We start from the raw sequence: 24,257 nt of genomic DNA on the forward strand, positions 1-24,257 counted from the left end.
TTATCGTTATAACTATTGTATTTCTATAAATGGCTATGTTGTTTTCCAATTGTGTGGGCATGTACATGTGCAATGCTGTTTTGAATGTTTGGGGAAATTCAAATATTGTCCATGATAAAAAGACACTTTCATCTGTGTGGTGTTTTAGTTTTTGGAATCCGACCTCTGGTGTGAGCATGATGTTGTTGCGGAGCCATGTGACCTCAGGTTCAGGGTTGGCCTGAGCGTGGCAGTGAAGGTAGCCTGGTTTACCCTCCTCTAGGTGGCTGTCCTGAGGCCTCAGCACCCACACTGGGGCAGCTGTGGACACACACACAGAAATGTGTTATATAAGCACAGACATTCTACACCAGTACAGTACACACAGAATAGCTCCTCAGCTGCATATTCAGTCCCTTAAAGGAATACACAAAGTGTTAGTGAGCTTGGCCTGTGGTCAGTCTAAACATAGACTCCATTTATTATCTCTGTGTATCTGGTAGATGCTCTCAGTGTTCCCAGCAAGCTCCTGACATTAAAGGCTTACTGTAATACAAAGAGCACTTCAATGACCTATGCTAGCCCATATTGGCTGGTTTATATTCATTTGTTTTCATTAATTTTTGGGTTGCTATAAAAAACTAAAACTCAAGAAATGACGGTATTTTAGTCACACAACATGGATTTTAGAAGATGCCTAAAATAAAGCAGCAGAGCCAGAGATAAACTTAATCTTCAGTAGGTGTGAAGCAATATATAGGGATTGATAATAGCATTGTCATAATCATTATCATGTTTATTATATATTTAAAATAGAATAATCTCCGTTTAACTGATATCATTTATTGTTTTTAAATATTCTGATAATATCATTTTTGTAAACTCTTCTGGACACTGTCATCCTTTAGAATACATCTAATAGAGTGATATCTGACATAAAAACCCCTGTTCTCTAGTAAGTGTAAAGCTAGCGAAACGCCGGATCCGTTCTTTCCCATAATGCTTTGGTAAAGCATCTTTCAACAGTTCTCCTAAATTACCACTTCTTTCAAAGCCCAAGCAGCTACTAATGCTTGTTTTGTAAATGTAAGATTAGCTTAGACTGAGGCTTTTTTTTCAGGCATTATAAAACAGAGGTTTTGTTCTCTTGTGAAGGCTGAAACAAACGTAATGTGTGAACATCATGCAGCGGTGTGTGTTCGACTCACTGGCCACGGTGAAGGTGACCTCCAGGGTCCTGCGTCCCGCCCTGTTCTGGGCCACGCAGGTGTATGTGCCCGAGTCCCCTCCCTCTGTGGGACTGAAGACCAGATTCAGGCCGTCCTGGTACACCCTGCCCTCCGTGGGCACCCGCTGACCCCCCCTCTCCCACCACACCTCGGGCTCGGGTCTGCCGCGTGGGGGGGGGCAGGCCACCCGCTGCAGGGTGTCCGCTGTGAAGACCTTCGACATGTTGGGCACCATGTCGTCGATCTCTGTTGTGGGAACAGAATTTTTCAGCATGAAGAAGCAATTTGAGTGCAGGGTAAATTGATTCACACAAAGCCAGTGATAATCATCAATCTGCCTTCAAAGCCACGGAAGCGTTACGGATTCAGGATTTCACGAGCAGCCCCGAGCTAAATTATTTCCAACGCACAGATCCGTCTTGTTAGGAAAAGTCCTCTGATTTGTAGCGCAGGGCGCAGTAATTAGAGGACAAAGCGCACAGTAGTTTAACTGGGTATATATAGGTTGCACGGGAATTATCTCGGGTCTGGGTGAGGTGGGTCATATCAAAACTGGCAGCCCCTTATACGGAAAGTGGAATGTGATCTGTGGTACAAAGACTCACAAGACCTCCCACTACACTGTGGTTTAATACTGCGAGTCCCAAATGGAAGTCATTAATACTTTATTGGCCGACATTGCTCTGAAAGCTGGTCAGTGGCCGCGACCTTCTACAAGACTAAGATCTAAATCGATTAATGAACAGAGGAAAACACACATTTCTCAGCAGATGAAAGGAAAGTAGATCTGGGAGAAAGAAAGAGGAAGGGGGGGGTGAAATAAATGAGGTGGAGCCGCGATGGAGTGACTGTTTCAACTTGTCCCTCAATAATGAATTCTACTGTGACACAATCCCCTATAATGCCCGCGGGGATTACCATCAGATTAAGTGAATTAAGGTATTTAAATGGAGCTGTGGTTCACTGGGTTAAAACTGCAGATCCAGTCGTAGCTCCTTAATCCGAAACCCTTGGGGGAAACAGGGAGCTGCTCGAGTGGAATAAAGTGATCGGGAGAACTCATAGAAACGCATAGAAATTCAAGCTCTAAGCTTACACAAAATATTTGACTTGCATGCACATGCATTTCAAAATGACGGCCGATTAGTAAAATGAGACTATGCTACCGATTGTTCCGGCTTTAAGATCAAGCCGCCATTTAAAACATTGGTTTAAGGAGTTCTCTTTGGAGAGCAGGCGCTGTTATTTGCTTAAAGGTCCCATGTCATGCTTTTCTGGTTATTACCCGTCCCCTTGTGTGTTATGTAGCTTTTTATGCATGTAAACGGTCTGCAGTCACAAACCCTCAAAGTACACCCTGTAGTGAGTAAAACTAACACAGAAAAGACCTGTCTATGCTGCCCCAAAACGCCTCGTTGGAGATTTCTCTTTTTCCATTGTTTACTTCTTGGGTATAGTGACGTATTTCGGGTATATTGACGTAACGTTTGGACCAATCCGCGGACTTCCTCACACACACACACACTCGGCGGGACGTTGTGAGGCTCGCTGCTGCGAGGAGCGGGACACTGTAAACTGGCTCACTGGTGTGAGGTCGGCAAGACAGCGAGACACCGCGGAACTCAGCCTGGGCACACACACAAACTCTCAGCCAGGCTGCGGGTGTGTGTGTGTTTCAGGTTGGGTTTCGCTGTGTCTCGCTGTCTCGCAGACGGCCACTGGGCTCACAGGGAGGGGGGGGGGGGCAGGAGCCCCAACAAGCCGTTTAGGACAGAGAGTGAATACACATGCTATACAGAGATGCTGTATGAGAAACCAATGTGAGTTTGGAAAATTGCACAATATAAATGTATTTTAGTAGACCTCAACAAGGGAATTATGATCAGTAGAAATGGCCATGACATGGGACCTTTAAATAAAGACAACTTGTGTCTGAACTTGTATATTACATTGTTTTCCCTTCACAGATTACAACCCAACCCGTGAACAACCACAAAATGATATTTGTTTAAAGTTTGTTGTTTGATTTTAAAGTGGTTAAACATACCCTACCATTTGTAAGTTAGTCATTTCCTACCAGGTAAATCCAAGGGATGGATGCAAATCACAGGGGCAGGTATAATGACATTTTAAAGCTCATAATTACACTGCTTGTTAAACCAGTTTGAGTCATGCTGGTACGTTATTTAGTGTTACTTATGCCAGGTGCTGTTGCAATACGGAGAAAGCTTAACAAGTTTGGCAAACAGCCGGACTGCTGGGGGAAATAATATGGAGGGGAAGCAGGAAAATGCTCCAGCGCGTGTGAGTGAGTGTGTGGTGGGTACAGCTGGGCCGGATGTCAATAAGGGAATGTGAGTATCATATGAGAGATCTGCCAGAAGAAGAAAGGGAGGGGAGAGAAGAATGAGAAGGAGGGCGGGATAAATATGTAATCCAAATGCCCCTCTCGCTCTCAGCTTACACAATCACAGGTGTTTATCTCTCAACACCTCGACAACTGCAAGTATGTGTGTGTGTGTGTGTGTATGTGTGTGTGTGTGTGTAGTGTGTGTACCGGCTATGAGGAGGGAGGCCTCCAGTGCAACATTGGACCCTGTGAGGCCGCGGCCGACGCACTTGTAGGTCCCTGTGTTCCTGGGCTTGACCTGGGTGATCAGCACTGTGCCGTTGGAGAACAGGATCACACTGCGGAAGAAGAAACACACGGTTAGATTCCAAGATCAGCTCAGTTAAAGTTGACTTTTTGTCAATGACCAACACATTATCTGTACATGGAGGCAAATGAACAGAAGCACACAGGAAAGTAAGACCACTCTCCCGTCGACAGATCTAGCTCCGATTGCATCTGAAAATAATTTGCTTTGGCATGCTGGGAGCACCAGATGGAAATGCTCTGCCACAAAGGACAATAGCAGTGCCACTATTTTAGAATATGAATTTTTCTGTACTTGGCAAGTTACCTGATGCTATCTGAATTGCCCTGATTCGATAAACCGAAGCCATCTGCTGCCCTAAATAGGTTAGAGTTAATGCTAAGAATGTGTCCACTGCGCACAAAGAAAAGTGTCCTACATAGGGATTTAATTTACAAAACGTCTTGTGCTTTTTTTTTAAAGAGGAGGATTGATGGCTGGCTTCTGGCAGGCTGAAGGGAGTTTCAGAGCCACTGATGGACGGATGAGGAGTAATTAAAGGCCAACCTAAAGCCAGCTTCGGGGCTGACAGATAAGGAGCTGCACTTCTCACTCTGCACGTGTAGAAAAAGTTCAACAGGCCGACTCAACAGCTCATCATGGCTGAATGATAAAAGTGTAGGAGGGAAATGTGAATATGTAAAGCAGAGAGGAAGAAGTGAAGGTGCTGCTGGATCTGTTTTTCCACTGGAGTCCCTGAGGAGGGGGGATATTTCTGTGTCATCTCTTATTCTCTGTTCAAAAGCAAAAGGGAAATGAGCTTTGGGAGTTTGTGTGAGGAAAAATAACCACAAAACTAAATGAACAAAGGCACATTCTTTTCCCAAAGCAATCATCTTTATATCTGCAAACATGGGCAGAAAGAATTGTTTTGGTTTCAAATGTTTCCCCCAAGAGTTGGTTTGACCCACGGGGCAGGACTCTCCGTGTGTAAAAACAGCCCTGAGCTTACGCTGGTGTATTTTTCCTTAGTCTGGCACATGTGAGAAACAATCCACATCAAATATTCACACATAATCTAGAGGGAGGGAGGGAGGGGAGGGGGGGGGGGGGGGGGGGGGGGGGGGGGTGTCTAAACAGTGCAGGTGTGAAACAGATGATATCTCCCACAGAGAGCTGCATTCCTCTGGCGTTGTATCAGCGCAGATCAATAAACAACAGCCTTAGAACACCCTTCACCACAAAGAGGCCTACGTTTTTTAATGAAGCAGTCTGTGTGTGTGTGTTTTTATATCCGGGCTTATTACCCATCCATCTGTAGTACTGGTGCTGAGTCAGCGCTCCCAAGGTGACCAAACCCGCCTCTGACAAGCTCATTACACAAGTGACTAACTATTGATGTTGAAGTCTTTCTCTCCCCTTGCTGACTGAACACAATAATCACTTAAACCGTCTCCTCATGTGGAACAGCTTGCCTGTAATGTGTCTATGTGTATGCGTGAGGTGCTTTGAACCCTGAGGGTATGCTTGGCACTTGGTATAGAAATTGGTTATTATCTAGCGCTTATGTGTTTATAGGGGACATGATGGTAAGCTGGAGTGTAGCTTGAGGGGTTTTTCCTCTCAGTGCGAGAACACCGGCGAGTTCCTCCTGATAGGCTGGGGAGGAAAAGCTGCGTTGGAGGGATCTAAAGAGAAACTTTACAGCGCTCGGTTCCAGGAATAATATTCCTTAAAGTGCAATCCATCTCGAGTTGTAGCGGTTCCACCTCATTGGGTTCAAAGGATTACCCGACTGTGGCTCAAGCCTACATAATGGTAAGTAAGATGGAATGAAGTGAAGGCAGTGAGGGAGATTGAGTCTAAGATGTACGATGAGAAAGAAAAGTGTTGCAGAGGGGAGGATTTAGCTCCCTACATACCGAGACTTGTTCACCAGCAGCTCATTTTCGTGGTACCATTCCAACGTGGGGGTCGGCTCGGCAGTGAACTGGCAGTGGAAGGCGGCCTCCTCGTTCTTCAGCACCACCTGGTCCTCAGGAGTGACCACCGGCCTCGGGAAACTCTTATCTGTCGGAGAAAGGTAGACAAACATCTGCATGATGACGTCTGCAGGTCCATCGAGCGCCGGTCTATTCCGGGCTTTATTAGAAGCTGTCAACAGCAGCGCAGCTGCTGAACAAGCCATCTTCAGGTGGCGGTGTGTGTGTCAACACCTCAGGGCCCCTCAGGGATAGTTAATGAGGTCAGTGAAGCGGCCTTGCAGCTTAACTGGACCATCATCTCCTTTTTTATCTCCTGGATCATGGAAGGAGGCCATCTCTCTTCTTTGTGATAATCTTAAATCACGCTATTGCAATAAATCGGGGTTAAAAGTACTTGAAAGGGGTTGATAGTTATGGAAAGAAGAAACATCTGTACCTAAGCCATCATTTAGATGTATACTTTTGAGCATAGAAAGAATAAGGCTGGTTATTTTGCATTTTCTAAACAATGGAGTTAGCGGATTTTTCCCAAATCACCTAAACATGCTGCTTATAATTTTCCTTTTTCACACATTCTTTTGACAAGGCAGCTGTGACCTGCCAACAGGAGAGATTTGGCACAGTACAGCCTAGAGGAGAAGTTTCTAGCAAACAGACTTTAGCACATTGCTATACAAAGCTGAAGGGTGTTGAGCTCAATGCAGAAATGGGAACACAAAAATACCCTTAATCCAGGTTTAGGTGTGTGAGAATTTGAAACCTGAACAGCTCATGGAGGTTTGGCGCCAGTAGCAGAATTAGGATATGGCTACTGGTTGGTGTGAAGAAAAAAGGCCCACACCTGGCCCACCCAGGAAGTCGGTGGGAAGGCCTCATCCTGAAAAGCAGTGACCGTTCATTGAAAAGCTGTCTAAATCTGTCAGCGTTTACCGAAAGGTGAAGCCCTATAGAGGAGCGGAGGGTGGCAACACGGTAACTGGAAACTCAACAATTATCCATTCTTCTTGCACACAGGTGCTAACCTAGCGTGTGTGTGTGTCGGTGTGTGTGTGTGTGTGTGTTGCAGGTGGCTAATTAGAGTGGAATGGGCATCAGGTTTCTGGCGCAGATGTGCTGCTGGATGTACTGTACTAAATCTAGTGTATGTGTGAGCCCCTCCTGTGTATTATCCCCCCAGTACAGAGAAAACTAAATAAGTCCTGTTGAGCCTGCAGAAAAACAATAATCTACCACAAAGAAAGAGTAAAAGGAGCTGTGTGTGTGAGAGAGCTTCAGTCAGATCAACAGAGCGCTGCTGCAGTGGGGGGGGGGCTGATGTTGTTGTTCGCTCTGTAGATGGTTATGATGTTGTGTCTGTGTGCGTGGGTGGCGACAGGAGGAAGGTGCTAACACACTCTCTGGTAATCACATTAGGAACTCCATCACTTTCTCTTCCTGCTCTCTCTCTCTCAACACTAATGGTCTGTATTCCCCTTCCTCCTCCTCCTCCTCCTCCTCCTCCTCCTCCTCCTCCTCCTGATGCTCTTCAAAACACTTCCTGGCAGGTGTGCCAAAATGGAAAAATTCCCTTAAGTGATTTTTCAAGCTAGAACGTCAGTTAACTTCTATTATGTGATGGGATTTTCTTTCTCTAATTAATATTATTTAAATGTATATATTTGAGTCACAAGAGTGTTGTTAAGCTTCAATTCATGTTGCCTCTATCTTCTAGATTAATCGAATGGTCTTTAAAATGCTAACAAATTGTGAAAAATGGCAATCGCAGTTCTCAAAGTCCAAGATGATGCCTTTTTGGTTAGTGGTTAAAATCACATTTTAAAATATCCATATTTCAGAGGCTGAAAAACTGCATTTTCTGCCGTTTTTGTAACAAAATTAACTTGTTATCATAAAAAAGGAGGCATTATTGTATCGTCATTCAACTAATCGATTATTCAAAACAAAAACAAAAAAGATTTCGAAGACATTACCTTGGGCTCCTGGAATTGTAGAGGCATTTCTCAATATCTGACGTTTTATTGACAAAGTATCCCCGAGAGCAGAGCGATCAAAAAAATAATAGCTTAAATAATCAATAATGAAAATAGCAATCAGTTAGTGGCTGAAGGTGTTTAGAGGAAAATAGTTTTCCAATTTGCAACTCTGTCATTTAAGAACACACACACACACACACACCTATGATGTTGAGAGTGAAGTTGCTGTTGCTGCAGACGTGTCCCGCTGCGTTCTTGGCGCAGCAGTAGTACAGGCCGTTGTCGTCCGGACTGGTGCTGGCGAAGGTGAGCGTCCTCTCCTTGTTGTTGATCTGGTGGCTCTTCTCCGTCAGCTTCGCCCCGTCCTTGAACCACTGACACGTCGGCCTTAAGGAGGAGAAGGAATAAAAGAAGGAGAGGTTTAGGAAAAAAGACGATCAAATTGGCGAGTCAGGGTGATTGATGAAGCCAAAACAGAAGGTGTGGAGAGGGGGGAGAGAAGAAGAATGGATGAAGAGGATCATAAGGGCATGAGAGAGGCCAACGATGACAGAAGAATAGTTTTTCCCTGCAGTCCTTGACATGATCCTTAACCCTGTGAGCTCTGAACTTGAGGTGACAGGAGGAGACTCACCGTGGGTGTCCGTCAATGTGACAGCGCAACGTGACCGGCGCGGAGCTCTCGATGTCCCCTTCTGAGGCGGGCTCCTTCAAAGTTACGCCGCCACTTTCCAACCCTGCAGAGGAAAGGGAAAAACAGAGGAGAGTGTAAGAGTAATGGCGGAGAAGGACAGGAGGAGAAATTGAGTTAAGTGGTGGTCCTGTCATGTGTCCTCGCGGCGCACGCTGCGATGATAATGGGTGCAGCCGAGAATGAAGGCACATCACTGTGACTCATGAGACAGCACTGCCCTGCACTCACAAGTCAGAGCCGGGCCTTTACAGTGCTTTTTAATGGACATTTAATGGACAGTTCATTGGCTTACTCTGTTAAAAAGGGCTACTGCTGTCAGAGCAACCCCGTAAACTCAGGCAGAAAGGAAATGAGCAACACAAAACAAAGTAGAATGTTGTTGTTTTAAAAATGCAGGAATAGTCCTTTAAAATGTCTTCAAAGCCGAACAGGTATGTCTCCGTTACACCACAACAAGTGATGAGAGGCATCACTCACACATGTAACGGGAAACCTGATCAATGGTGAGTGTCAGATGAGAGTAAATGAAGGAAACAGATGCCGGAGGAAATCGATCCAGCCGTCCCCTGAATGCATCTCGGTGTGAAATGAAGGGGAATGGCGTGGTTTTACCATTAAATGTTGACACAGTACACTGGGAAATATATATATCAGATACATGCAGGATGTCAAGAAATCATCACAGCAGCAAATCATTCCTGCTTTCTCCTAGGAGACGGACAACATACGATCATGTTTCAGTCTCAAAGGGAGACGACTAGATACATCTCATAATGAAACGAGGCGTTTTATCCCTCTTTCAATAAAAAATGATAGCTGTGGCTCCAGTAAGATAAACCTATTTGGTGTTGATGGAAATGTAGGGTCAGCTATAAAAATACTGTATTTGATCCGATGCAATGTTAGGGGACAATATGAAAATGTCATGTTACGATTTTCCTGGCAGATCATAATATTAACCCAATCGTCAAATGTGGTTAAAACGTATCCTAACATGGCGCTCAAACATACTGGAATAGCTTTACACTACACAAAAGCATTTTTATGGCATAACAGATGGGATGGAGACACGTAACTTCTTTGTAGTGAAAAACATCTTAAAATAAGGCATTAATAATCATAAGGTCCCCCTGCATAAATTAAGGATATATAAATACATTTCAAAAGGGAGTCTGTTCTTTCTTAAATAATAATGGATGTACTTTAAAAAAAAAAATGTATTAGACTATATTTTCACTTCTCGCCTAAGATAGCAAGCTAGTCAATTTTTTCTTTATATTGCGAGTGTATAACCTATATTCTCTATCCCTCATGGAGACACTGGCTAATATGCTGAGAAACACCCCGTTGCCGCTGAGCTACATCCACACTCAAGTCTACAGGATGATTAAATAAATAGTTAAGTTATTGGCGGTGCCTCCTTTGCTGAGTGACACCTTCGAATTGTCTCTAATAAAGCCTCAGTGTACCCTGCTGGAATTCCCCTTTCCCTGCTGAGTGTGTTGACTATACAAATACTTAGTGTTCACACTGAAGGAGAACAGGGACTAATAGTTATTTACGTGATGAGATATAGGTCTGTGGTTGCATGACGTGCAGTCTGTACCCCTGGTGTGGTTGTTGGGGGCATAACATTCAGTGAGAGAGCGTATTTGTTTGGGTTGCCCCAACACGACGAGGGATTTGTGTAGTGTGTGTGTGTAGTGTGTGTGTAGTGTGTAGTGTGTGTGTGTGTGTAGTGTGTGTGTGTAGTGTGTGTGTGTGTGTGTGTGTGCAAGACATTCCATGGAGCTGCACTGCTTTGGCCCGTGGCTTAATACAGCGGCTGCATCTCTGCTGTTAGGATCCACTATGAAATATGCATGGCATGAGCCTCCACCTGAGACAGCGGTGGAGAGAGGGGGGGGGGGCACCACTGTGAGGTCAGAGGGGGGCGCTAGAGGAAGAGCTGTCACAATGAATTACCCAGGAACCTGGTATTACAATGCACCCTGGGGGATCATGGGGAAACCCTCTCTACAGTAACAGGGCCCGCTCATTAGCTTCTTCCTAGCACAGATGCGCCGGCAACTGCGAGTGCACATCACGCTACATTGGATCAAATGTGTGTTTATGTGTGTGTTAGAGACAACTGTTTGTGCGAAGTAAAACACAGTTGAGGCTGCACCCCGAACCGTGTATGCATGTGTGTAAATGTTTAAGAGTTCTGCAGAGGATGCTAATTGGTTGAGTCAAGGTCGTCCCTAGTCTACAGCCCCTGTAGCTTCAGTGAGGAGGAGGAGAGGCTGATGAAGGCCACCTCAGCTACAGGGACCTGGGGCCAGACGCTCAGGCAGACCTGTTATTAGTGCAGTGGAAGCATAACCAGGCCGATAAAACCAGACGGGGAAACAGTGAGTCACGGAGGAGGAGGAGGAGGAGAGAGTGAGACGAAGTTGAGAAGGAACAACAAGTATCATGTGCAGCACGACTTGACATTTGGAAATGAAATCAAAGAATTTGTTTCAACCTGCCCGGAGTAACAGGTGGGTGTTTCCGCTGTCAAACTGTCAACCTTACAAGACATGGCTAAATGTTAGTTTCTCAGTGCTACTTTTATGACGTGTAATTTAAAACGCATAGTTTTACGCTACGTTTTAGCATAGCGTCTAAAGTTCTCATGCATTTTTGTTTCCTTAAAACGGAGAGGCCTGAAACGAGACACCAACTTTTTAAAGGGTGTTATTAGTAATAATGTTCCCTTCCCTTATTCGTCACACCACTGTCACATAACCCTATTCTAGAAGAAAATGATTGGCCTTGACCATCTGTGATTAATTCAACATGCATCACGTATTACAGGCATTGGTGGACTTGTCGTCTATGCTAGCAGCTGTCGCGCAGTTAAACTCCTCAAGTTATAATGCTGCTACTGCCTACATGCACAAAAGGCAAGCTGATATTGGAGAATTTACGACATTCTCCCAATTCAGCGGCATTAGGGTCACCTGCTTCCCGTTTAACGAAATTGGTTATGTGACAATTTCAGGAATGCTTGCTTTTGTTTTGTAATGGCGTATGAATAAACTAAAACGTATACGTTTGGATGTAGCGAGAGAGTCCATGTGTTTTTCTGCTGTCAATTGCCAATTAAAAACAAATAAAAATAGTGATTAAACTTTCAGATTTGAACATATGACTCATTGGGAAAACCCCTTTATACCTTTTTACAGTTGTGAAAAATATTTTACATTCCAGCAGCATGAGTGTGAAATGAAACAAGCTAAACAAACAGTGTTGGCAGCAAGAGAAACAATTCGAAAAAAAAAGGGAAAAAAAAGTAATCACAGTGCGGGACAGACTGCTTGACCTCTGTGACCTGACAATCATTGGGACAATGGGCACTTATCAACACTCACATCCTTGTCACTGTCTCAAGTTTCTGCCACTCCTGGCCTATTTGGTTCTCCAGTAGGTTAAAAAATCAATTCCTGATAATATCTCATTTCCACTTTGACCTGGATTTACACACAGTCGCACATTCTCACCCTTTACTCTGCTCATATATCTCAATTCACAGCTCGGGTTTCTCCAGCTGTCGCCTCGACAAACAGAAGGTGCTCTTTCATAACCTATTAGTGGCAAATACTTCCCCGTAATCCTTCTCAGAATGCATGACTAAGTGTTGGAGCAGGCCTGGCAGCTAACGCCATAATTAGGGGCGTATAATTATTATGTTGGAGGCAGAGCAGGAAGTCCTATCAACACGGGGATGATAACAGATGAAATGGGAGGATATTGTCGAGGCAGATGCTCGGACCGTTCATTCCTCGCTGTGCCAAAAGACAGCTGCGTGTTCGTCTGCTTCACTCAATGAGCTGATTTGTTGCCATGGAGAAGGGTTTTTACACAGAGGCAAGGTGGATTGTGTTATCCAGGGGAGAGCTCAGGGTTGGGATTTGACTGACGGCACCATATGGGCATGGAAAGAGCCAAAACATGTGGCAGAGTGGCTTCATAGTGTAAACGTTGTGCCCCTGGAGCCGCCCTGGGAGGCAGCGTGAAGGACTCAGCTTGCTGTTGGAGACGAGGTGTCAGATTTTATCAGCTGTGGCTGACAGGGGTCAACAGGCCAGGGGATAGCCACTCAGATAGATGCTGTTGCTGTGACAGGGCTGAAAGAGAAAGGAGGGAAAAAAGTCCAACAGTGGAGGAAAGTCACTCTGAAGGGGGGAATGTGACAAATGGAGCCTGGGTTATTAGGCTCCATTTTGTCAGCTAACAAAAGTGTGCAGGAATGATGACAGGAAGCGTGCAGCTGCACTAGCCATCAGTGAGGATGTACCAAATGTAGGTTAAGGACACATGCTGTGTGATTAAATCGAGATGGCGTGTGTGTGTGCGTGTGGAAGTGGCTCTGTGATTTGAGAGATTAAAAAGAGAGGAATATGCGCCTGCCTGCCTGCCTGAGTTTCCCCTGCATGTTTTCCCTTCTTCCTACAATCAACGATTTCCAAAACACTGTCAGTTTGCATCTCGTTACCCCGAGTCAAGCGAAGCGTTGCCTCCAGGACCAACAAACACACGGACAATAGTGAAGACTGAGTCCGACGCCTCTGCTGGACTCGGACGCGCCGTGGAGACCCAATGACCGGGAGGGACAAAAGGATAAGGGGGGGCTAAAAACCTCTATTAGTGAAAACAGAGGGGGGATAATTACTCTGAATAACTCTCAACTGGCAGGATTTGCCCACCCACCATTGAGAGCAAGACAAATTAACTCTCTCTGCAGAAGGCGGGAGGGGAGGGGGGGAGGGGAAACCAACTACTCAAGTACAGTCCATGTACAGTACATATGGAATACCCAACCCCGACCCCCCCCTTGCAACCCACACTTTTACGAGTATGCACGCAAACTAGCATACACATGAGTGAGCACACATGCAGGGTTAAAGCCGGAGGGGGTCTTTACTTTTGGACGTGCGCGTCTTTATCGCCCGTTAAATGCATGTTGGGGAAATATGAGAACAGCTGTCACAACACGCTCTGATCCACCTAAAGTGAGCCACCCGGCGTAATATGACAGAAAGACAAATGTGTTGTTACGCGCGGACACATGCCGCATACTGAGATGGTTAAGGATCATTTGTTACCTGTGCGTTGGTTTCAAGTATGCTACAACCTTTTTGGGTTTTCTCCTTTGGTTTATCTGAAGACATATCTGAGAAGTCTACCCCTGTAGATTGATATGAAGCTATTGATGTTATCATTTCTAGCATGTACTGAACTCTATCCCTTAATATCCAAGTATCGTCTATGTATCTGCTGTTTATCTCTGCTCTATGTACTGCAGGACTCAGTGTCATACTTGAAGGTGTGTTAGCCGGCAGCATACTTAGTGGACTTGCTAAAAGCCTCTTCAAGCAGCCGATTTCAAAGGCCTCCTTTAAAGGCTACTTGAAGATGCCCTGTAAACACCCTCAGAGGCAGATGGAGAATAAGGACATGTCACGTTCCAGCACATTCGGCACTACAAATTGTTGAGGAGTTTAAAAGGGGCAAATTGAAGCGGTCTTGTGTCATATTTAGAATTTTCATTTAATAAATAACTCATATTTAATCATTTTCTCTTATTGCCTATTTGTGTTAGAGCATTTCACATCTAAAAAAAAATAACGACCACTTATGTAAACAAGTGTCAACATACTCCAAATTACAATTATATACGAGTTCAGCAAGAATAAATGTGGCTTTTAGAAATGATTACTCCACCTTCCTTCCAATAAAAACATTCCTTTCTCTTCCAATGTGTGGGAATATTAATGGCGAAGCAGGTACTGAGGTGCATTCTGGGTCACGATGGCACATCTTAAGGCAGGTCCTCCTGGTCTAACTTGTTTTTAACTTTCTTTTAATGTGTGAGAGTTGTTTTTCTGTTGAGCGTTATTGACACACTGTATCATGTTTAATTGAAACGCATAAAAGCAGAGCCTTCAATATCAGACAAGGATTGGAAAACTGATGAGCTCCTTTGGGTTTATCTGGCTCAAACAACATGTAATAACCCTCATGTCATGGCAGCCCACAAATATCCACTGGTGGAGGCACATCACAGAGCAGGGGTTAAACCTCCGCCCGTCTCTCAGTCTGCCTACCAGGAGGTCCGGCCTCTCATCTGGTCTGTATCAGCCTTTGAACGGGTAACATCCCCGCAAAGAGAAACCTCCTGGCTGAATGGAGCTCGGGAGGACAACACAATTCCAGATGGAGCCATTTTTCACCCCGCTTGCTTTTACTACTGCCATCGGGACAAACTATCTCTCTGTTTGCGAGGCACAAAGGCTTTTTCAGCAACAAATGGTAACCTGAGGGCTTACCACAATACGTGGAACAAGGTTGTTATTTATCCCAAACGGGGCCGTGCAGAATTCCCATGGCTTCCTGTGAAACTTAAGAGGGTCGTTGAGGTTTGGGTAGCGGGGGTAAACAACAAAATTAAAATACTAGTCTGTCTCAACTTAATGGGACAAGAAAGTGAGGGAAGGAGAAGCCTGATGTGGATTAAAAAGCTGCAGCAAGGAGGGAAGAGTTAATGTTAAAGTAAATAATTACATAGCTAGAAAACAAATTATGCTGCTCAGTAATTTTCAGACAAAAGCCTTTTGATGGTATATGGGAAAAGAGGGTGTTGCACAACGGAGAAAAGAAAGATACAAGCAACAAGAAACACATGCTTGGTGGCGCACATATCCAGTTTCCTTTGGAGAGAGGAAGCCACAAAGAAGGAGGCAACAAGGTGGAAACATTCTTGCAGCTCATACTACCTGTCATCTTATACCGGGACTTTTGTTTGGCGTTTTTGATCCAGAAACTGGATGCTCGCCCTTGTTGCCATTATGAAACCCTGTCAGCTGGTGATTTTCACTCGGGAAGTTTTATTGGAATGAGGGTGAGAACGGCTCGAAATGAAACACTCACACTTGATATTGAAGGAGGCGTTGGTGGAGTGGAGGGATTCTCCTGTGGCCGAGTTGTCTGCGACGCATTCGAAGTTTCCCGCGTCCAACTGCCGATCCACCGCCGTGAACTTGAGGTTGCTGCCCTCCACGAAGCGCCTCTCGCTGTGCTCCAGGGGCTGGCCGTTGTGAAGCCAGCTGTACGTGATGTCGGCCGGATCGCTGACCTCGCAGCGGAGCATTGCGCTGCGGCCGTGCAAGGCATCCTGGGACTTGGGCTCCTTGGTGAACTGAATGGCGGCGGCCTGGATGGACAGCACTGGAAGGAGAGAGAGAGAGAAAGTCAATGACAGAGGATTAGAATGGTGCTGCTGTTAACATTTTACAGCTTTTTCCGTTCATTAAGTGTGTGCCATGGCGACCACTTAGCCCAGTGGAGGAATGTGATGTTTAGACAATACTGGCTAGCTGTGAATTATTTTCTCGTAAAATTGTAAGACCTGAGGTGGAGAAAATACTTTTTCCCGTTAGTGAGGCTCTGGGTGATCTAATAGACACACACACAGACACATATATACACACACACACACACACACTTCACAGTCATGTGCCATCAGCTCAGGGAGACATGTCTCTTAAACAAGACATGATGTGAAGCTCATACGTCCTCACGCACACTCACATTTTTTCATTTCCCCTCGTGGTGCTGTATGTGTATCACAGACATGTTTCTGCTCTATTTACCCTCATCTCACTGGAGAAAAGGACACGAGTGTACCTTACACTGAAACAGGAAGTCATTTTGATGTCGCTGTCATAAACTAAGAGTTCTATTTCACACAAAAAATCAAGGGGAAAAATGTGTCAAAGTACAAGTAGTTATAGGTGAATTAGTAACTAATGTGTTCCATCTTTTCCCCATTGCATAATGCACGGAACCACCAAGACTTAGAAAAAGCTTGTCTGTGATCACACTGCAGTAGAGCAAATCTGATTATTTTGACTGATATCGCAATTTGGATCAAATTGCAATTTCGATACGGAGAGTGATCGTTTTTGGGTTATCCTAATTTTCCATTAGGATATATTAAAATGATCATGCAAAACTATTTTTTGTAGACATGAAAATAGAAAGATTTCATGCAGAATATTACTATTCTGCATGAAATAATATATAGTAATATAGAGCACCTCCTGCTATTTGAATATTGAAGTCGTCCATTTTACAATTTAGATACAATTATGCTCAATTGTTCAGTCTTACACTGCATATATTAACAGTTAGGATAAATAAATAAATACATTTCTTTTTTAAATAGAAACACAACTTGCACATTTTTACAATTGCTTTTTCCAGTTTATTGTGGCATATCTACTTGATAGATATTGTATCTACCTCCTGTTGAAGGATCAACAAAAACACAGCACAACATCTCTCAATGGCAATCTAAATTCATGATTGTTGCTAATTAAAAGAAAATCCTGGAAACAACAGGAGGAGTTGGATTGGCAGACTCCAATTTGAACTCAACAGCTGCCCAACTTTCTGGTTTGAACACTTGCACAATGAACTACTCATGATCAGGAGCCATCTCCAAAGAGTGTCAAGGCAGGCCATCAGGTTCCCTGAGCAACACAATGTTATCATACCTGATGTCAAGGCTTGCTATCATTGGGAACGCTCCACTGCTAGGGTCGATTTAAGCATGGCCTACACCTGCCGCAGCGGTGTGTGTGTGTGTGCTCGTGTGTGTGGGATCATGGCCTATTGCAAGACTGGAGCCAGGAAAAAAGGGGATCTTTCAGTAATGTTAAATCAAGGAGCCTGTTGAAGATGAGCCAAGGTAATTCCTCCATCTTTGACCCTCCTCACCCCGCCGCCCCGTCCTCCTGCTGCTTGTCCATCTGTGCATCAGTCTCACCTTTGTCTCGGCTGCAGGTGGCTTCAGCTGATGGACAGGCAGGCAAAAAAAAGAGCAGAAAGGCTGCAAGAGAGGCTGTGGAAAGGCTGAGGTCAACAGGGGCAAGACATTTAGCCTTTTATGCTACCTAACCTTAGATTTGAAAGAACCAAGTCTTAAGATGCTCCAGCTAGATCTAGATGGCCAGGTGAGCACATTGTTTCTGTCGTCCTTTTTACAATTTGGTAAAACAGCTGGGTTTGGTGGGACCATGACACTATACTCCAGTGTTATCATTTATAGTCCATCATTCTTGTTCTTAATTCACCAGGTCTGCCAGCCCGCCTGGTTTCTTTGGGGAATTGATTTTTTTGTGAGGAGACAGGTCACGGCCCACTGGCCTATCTTATCAGCTGTAAATAAACTGTGGGAGATAAATCTGAAGGCTTTAGGAGAGACACCTGCTGCCACATGATTGGCTTTCACTTTACGGCCCCAAGCAATATGTGACACTTGGGTTCAAGCTTCACCTCTTCACCTCAATTTGAGCACCCTTGACTGAAGTTACATCCATCTCAAATCTTTTTCATAGATTGTATATCTAAAAAGGCAGCTTCTTTTATTCTCATTTTCTTTCCATGCTCTGTCACAACATGGGTCTTTTTAAGGGAAAACACAAAAAAGCTTAATAGGGCCCTTTTATTAGGTTATTTATAAAGCAATATTACAACACATTAGCTTGCTCCAGCTTCTAAAATTGGGGTGAATGTCTGCTTTTTTCTGTTTTATGTCATCAAAAGTTTAATATATTTGAGTTGTGAGCAGATGGTTGAACACAACAAGTACCTCAAAAGGTCACATTGAGCTCTGAGAATGTTTCGTTTACTAATAATGGACATAACACCACTGGATTTAGTGCAACATTTCTACTGTATTAGCAAGTGATCTCTAACAATGAGGGGTAGATAATTTGATTAATCTGAATAAATCGTGGATAAAAAGCCAGCAGATGGGTTCAAAAACACCAGGAGAGTCTTCCCCAACATCCACCTCAAACAACCCATCAATACAAATGTCAGCAGACGTGCTCACTGCCTCCATGCCAGCCCTACAGCCGGGGTGTGAGGTAGCGTGCCAACCTCCATCACACCGAGCCTTCTCTGTGTGTGTATGTTACGAGTTTTGGTTGATGGTTGCATTTGAGATGCGCGTTGACACACAGTGTGAGTTTGTGTGTGTGTGTGTGCGTGTGCGAAGAGGGAAAGGTCCCAGCAGAGACAGCAAACACAGATAAGGTGTTCTCCCATACCACAGGATGACAGACAAGATAGAGAGGGATGGTGGAGTGAGGCAGTGTGCCAACTCTTACAGTACTGTTAAACCGTGACCTACATCTCTCAAACACCCTGTCCCTCCAACACTGGCATACATAAACAACAGACACATTCATACACACAAAGACGCAGCTGCCACCTCTGATCACCTCTTATTCAATGACTGAGACATGCTGAAACAAAGCCATACTAGTGAAGCTGTGCCCATATGAGAAATCATTCAAGTTCATTTAGGTCGCAGTAAAGGGAATGTTTGGCTCTTCAGAGGGACTTTCAAAGAGATAAGCTGAGCGGACTCTATCTAAACTCCCACTAAGGGCTCTTCAAAGTGAGAGTGGTTGAAAGGGAGAGTTGCAGATAACAGGGAATAAACAGAGGACACATGATGGGAATTTTCTTGTGACAAAAACAATCTCTCATGCTAAGACTGAGGGCCACGGTGAACTATTGAAAGCCCAATGATTTACAGTAGGGCAGAGTAAATCATTAAAAGGTACACTAAGGAGTTTTTGACCACTGGGTTCTTTTATGAGTGCAAAGCTAGGTATCCATTACCAAAGGCAGCAAAAGAAACACAGACGTAAGCATGATTTGAGGAAAAGTATTTGACGTGTTTTTAAGGCCTCAAAGATACACACTGAATGTAAACGGGTGCAATGTTTTCAAGACAACTCATTTAAGTGTTAAAATAAGAGTTTGAATTAGTATTCTTGTTATTGGGTTATTGGTAGATTGCTTTTAGGATTAATAGTTAAACAAATATTAATGACATTTGCATTAAATATGCATTTCAATTTCAGCAATGCAAGACATTTAAATGATAGCTGCATATCTTCACATTTGAGAAGTTAAAACCACTGAATGTACAGAATATTAACCAACAACAGTGTAGATATTTAATTTATCGTTTAAGTTTCTGTTCATAGAAAATTAAATTCATTTGAAATAAAGTAGATCTTTCGAACAGAAAGCTTCACACCAGCAATGAAATATGATGTCTTAATATATCAAACTTGGTGAAAGCTCTGCTAGTTCTCCAGGGAGCCTCCATCTCCACACAGATTAAGAAAAACAGAAAACAAAAAAAGTCTCAATCAATATGCACTTGCCGGGAAAGCATGCATACGCTAATGCACCCGGATGAGCAGCCATCGCAATGAAATATTCATATTAGTTCATTTCAAAATAGTTTTATGAAAATAGTTTCCCTGGATTTGGATCAAGGTATCTGGGACTGACTTGGAAGAGAGAGAAAGTAGGTTAAAGACGGAGAAGGAAAATGCTGAGAGGTAAAATATCTGCGCATCAGGGATTCTCCTCTTCATCTCACTGCTCTGCCGACCCCATTAAGCCCGGCTCGGCTGTCAGGTGGAAGTCGCCTCAAAGTCGGCCTGACAGACAGAAACAACCGTAATGGGCTCATCAGCAGCCGACACCTCCCTCCTCTCCTTCTCAACTCTGTCTGTTGGCACAGCGACGCAAAGGTGCCTCAGTGGAATCAGATTTCCAGAAAAAACGTTGTTGTATCAGCACATTGTGGAATGCAAGGAGATGTGTCAAAGAAAGATTGAGCGGGAAAAAAGGTTCTCTATTTCCAATATTTTTGTTAAGATAAGATCTCATCATTCCTTCAGATAAACATCTGCAATAAGACGTTTTGAGGGAAGCTAAGCTAAGGACGAGCGGGGATGAAGCACATGCCTGAGGCTGCAGGGGGTTAAAGGGGAGGATGCCCCACACATGCACAGACGCAAACAGCAGCACCCACAAATACTTGGCACCAGTCGAACCCATCACGCCTCCCCCTGGGAGCTCAATAAGCCCCTATGTGTGTGATTTCACAGCCTCTCGTGGACCGTGAAGGGGCGAGACAGCTGCTCTGAGATGTTTCAGAGTGACAGGACAGCAGAACGAGGACTTCTGAGTGTTGCTGACGGAGCGCGAGACAGTGACTTGAGCGTGGCGACTATTAGATGTTTATCTCCAAGACGGCTCTGACTCAGTGACATGCAATTCCTTGAAATAAACTGCTGGAGATATCCATTAAACAGTGTTATTCTTTGTGAGTTTTAAGTATGTAATCCATAAAAAACTCACTGTCAGTGTCTACCATAGCTAATGAAGACATTTCTACCATCAATGAACACTTTACTTTCACTACTCCCTCCTCTCCACAGCCCCAAAATCTACATAACCAAATTAAAGATAAGAGCAGCATGACTCCAGATAACATCAGCTCTCTTTGCTCAAACACTCAAACAAACAGTGAGACTTCAAAAGAGTACCAACAAAAAAGGGAAATGGCAGGGACAAGATCAGAGAGTCTGTGATCGGATCAATTATTAACCGAGAGTTCCCGTGAGATCTAAAAGGGAGCTTAGCATGAGTTGGGAGCAGAAATCTTATTTAGTTAATGGCAACTCGGAGGTCAGACATGGGCCATGAGACGGAGCACAGACTGGAAAAACATGGCATACATTTTTCAACATGCAGAGGATGGGAAGAGGGGGAACACTGGTGCAAACAACGCTCTTTGAAAGCATCTATTTCAGCAGCTGCTGTGCCGCATTACATTGTAGTCACACTGCAGTCCGGTCAACTTTGAGTTGAAGAAGACTTCAAATCAGGGTAGATCCTGCAGTTAATAAGGGCCTTTTTAAAAGTGCCCCATTAAAAGTCAGGAGAAAAGGGGTAGATCATTCTATTTCCAGCCATTTCTGTACGTTTTGGAATGCCAAGCTAACTCTATTAGCATTCCTACCACGGTGGCTGTCACAGAGCGAAGAGGAGAAAAGTCTGCACTGTCAGGAGAAAAAAAGTAAGATACAGTATGGGAAAATAAGATTAGTTCCTTATGTGTTTTAACCTACTTGGATTTAGTCCTGTGGTATATATATATATATATATATATATATATATATATATATATATATATATATATATTATATATATATATATATATATATATATATAATATATATATATATATATATATATTATATATATATATATATATATATATATATACATATACATATATACACCTATTGCATACCAACTGCAATGTGTTCTTAGCCTGAAGTATTCAAAAGTGTCCGGTGAGGAGAGTCGCCATTGGATCCCTGGTCAGATTCGTTGTCCTGTTTAATTATAATTCTAAAATCAAGAAACGTATGTATCTGTAGATGACAATTTGTTTAGGAAAAAGTCAAGAATGAGTATCTAAAACTAGAGATACTGTGACCAATCAAGTTAACAGCAGTATCAACAGGAGTATATCTTTCCATTTCCATCTATTCTATACAAGTAGCAACCACATGGCAGCCCAACATATTTCATATTATAGAACAATCCATCATATCTGGATGAAGTCTCATAGCATGGATGTTTGCATGCTGGCATTTGCAGAGGGAGGCTGATAACCATCTTTCACAGTTCAGCCAAGCGTGTGTTTAAAAGCTGAAATAAAACCTCAGATGGGAAATCGGAAAGCTTCGTCCACAGTTGTGTTTGTGGATCAAGATGTCAGGGGGATAAATTGGCGAGGGAATGAAGGGCAAACGGGAGCACCGAAGCCAACTGACAGAGATTTCATTGCCTGTCAGCAAATGTGTGTGTGTGTGTGTGTGTGTGAGAGAAAGTTTTTCACTGACTGAGATGCCTCCCCTGGCTGCCTCAATAAAATAAAACAGGTATAGCATAAACTGCAATGGGATTTATGAAAACAGCCATATTATGACAAATCACTATTTCAATTCTAGCTACGTCAAAACAAAGAGAAACACGCATTGGTGAGAGGTTTTCCTGCAAGTTTAAGAGAAAAAAAACATGGACACTGCTTTGTTGGAGAATGTGTGCATGGTCAAAATCACGAATATATTTTGGTTCTCAAAATGTAAAACAAATAAACATGTTCTGGTCTATCACAAAGCAGTTTTAACCCAACATCTCAGTTACTGATGTCAAATTGAGTTTATATTTGCATTTCCATGCTTCAGTGAGCTCTCAGTCAGTATTTGTAACAACGTGGTGTGTCAGGAACATTAAGCATGTCCGACGAGAATGGCACAGAGAAGTCAGCCGTGCGTGAAGCTGAGATGGCGCCCAAACAAAGAGGTCAGCCCGCCTTAGTTAACCTGACAGCAGAGACGTTAAGCAGACAGTCAGAGCAGGTTCAATGTCTCTGTCAAACCATCGTGACGGGAGTGACAGTGGAGGTCACCACAGACTGATGTCATTGTTGACCTCCATCAGCTCTTGTAGACTTACACTTGGTGACTTTGTTACTTTGACTTTATATTATCAATTCCTCTTTGACTGAAGGTTAAAGCCTTTGAATTGTTTGTTCTGTCTGATCAAGATTCCCAAACCACATTTATTCAATTTACAGTGATATAAAAACAGACTTGTCCTTGAAAATTATAGGGAAAGATTGATAATACTTTGTATAATATAATACTCACATCAACTTTTTCTATTGTTCTGTGATTTTAAATTATTTTAAATTGTATTTAATAATTAAATTTCTAGCTCATTTCCAAAAAGTATATTATTCTCCTTGTAAAGAAACCATGTTATTCTTGCATTTGTTCAAAATGTGTATGAACTTAACAGTACATTTCAAATGTATATTTATGTTTAGATGTCAGGTTGTACAAAGCTTGTCATGCTAATAAAGCTAGTTGAATTGATAATACTTTAATCTCTGTACACTAAATATGAAGCCTGTTGATCACAATCACATCAATTAACAGAAAAACAATTGACAACTATTTTGATAAATAATCGATTGTTAGTCATTTTCATGAAGAAATGGCAGAACATGTATTTTTAAAGCCTCTCAAATATTGAGATTTCCTGCTTTTCCCCCTTCTCATACAATAAAAAAATGAATATGAACTGACAGAACAAGACGTATAAAGTCATCTCCCTGGTCTATGAGAAACTGGGGCCTTGTGACCCTTGAAATGAATGGTCATTCATTTTACGTTCTATTTATAGAACAAATTCAGTTAAAGAAATCTTAAAATATCCAATGCAGGGTTTCTTGTCAGGGTTTACAAATGACACCTGAGCCTCATACAAGGGAACATTCAGGTGGGAACAAACATACCAGCCCTGATGTGCCATCAAAGAGGCACCTCCTCTCTATCAAATTAAAATGGATCAAAGTAATAAAAGAAGGAGTCCCTGCTGTCTCTTTTCATTACATCAAAAAAGAACTGACCCCAGGTACTATTCTCTTCTCTGTGCGGCATACATACAGAGCAGAGCTCATCTGTGTTCATTCCTCTGCTTCTAATTGAAAACCGTGTTCAAAGCAGCAGGGCCGGGCAGCCTTTTTACAACTAACACTGGTATGCACACGGCTACCTTTATTCAATCGCTGCTCTTATTGTGCCAGGTAATTGCCCTGTGGAGGGGTCTCGCTCTGCAAAGCCACTTGCTCGTGGGCCGGGCTCATTATAACAAACCTCAATGAGATCACTATCACTTTATGCCTGTTACTTTCCATCTTGCTGCTGACAGCAGGAAGCGAGCTCTGCACCCATTAGATGGAGACTCCCCCCACCACCATCCCCAGCTTATTA

At 43.4% G+C, this 24,257-nt stretch overlaps 1 protein-coding gene across 1 annotated transcript in view; it reads right to left on the bottom strand.

Annotated features, from left to right (window-relative positions):
* Positions 1 to 24,257, bottom strand: part of ptk7b (protein tyrosine kinase 7b) — a 79,766-nt gene that overhangs the window by 12,647 nt on the left and 42,862 nt on the right. Inside the window, exons 2-8 of the mRNA XM_034152406.1 lie at positions 15,454 to 15,750; positions 8,437 to 8,539; positions 8,005 to 8,189; positions 5,767 to 5,914; positions 3,766 to 3,896; positions 1,188 to 1,454; positions 164 to 300 (exon numbers count right to left, since the gene is read on the bottom strand). Of these exons, the coding sequence (XP_034008297.1) occupies positions 164 to 300; positions 1,188 to 1,454; positions 3,766 to 3,896; positions 5,767 to 5,914; positions 8,005 to 8,189; positions 8,437 to 8,539; positions 15,454 to 15,750 (1,268 nt within the window). The remainder of the gene's footprint in view (positions 1 to 163; positions 301 to 1,187; positions 1,455 to 3,765; positions 3,897 to 5,766; positions 5,915 to 8,004; positions 8,190 to 8,436; positions 8,540 to 15,453; positions 15,751 to 24,257) is intronic.

This window comes from Trematomus bernacchii, unplaced genomic scaffold (genome assembly GCF_902827165.1).
Source record: "Trematomus bernacchii unplaced genomic scaffold, fTreBer1.1, whole genome shotgun sequence".
NCBI lineage: Eukaryota > Metazoa > Chordata > Actinopteri > Perciformes > Nototheniidae > Trematomus > Trematomus bernacchii.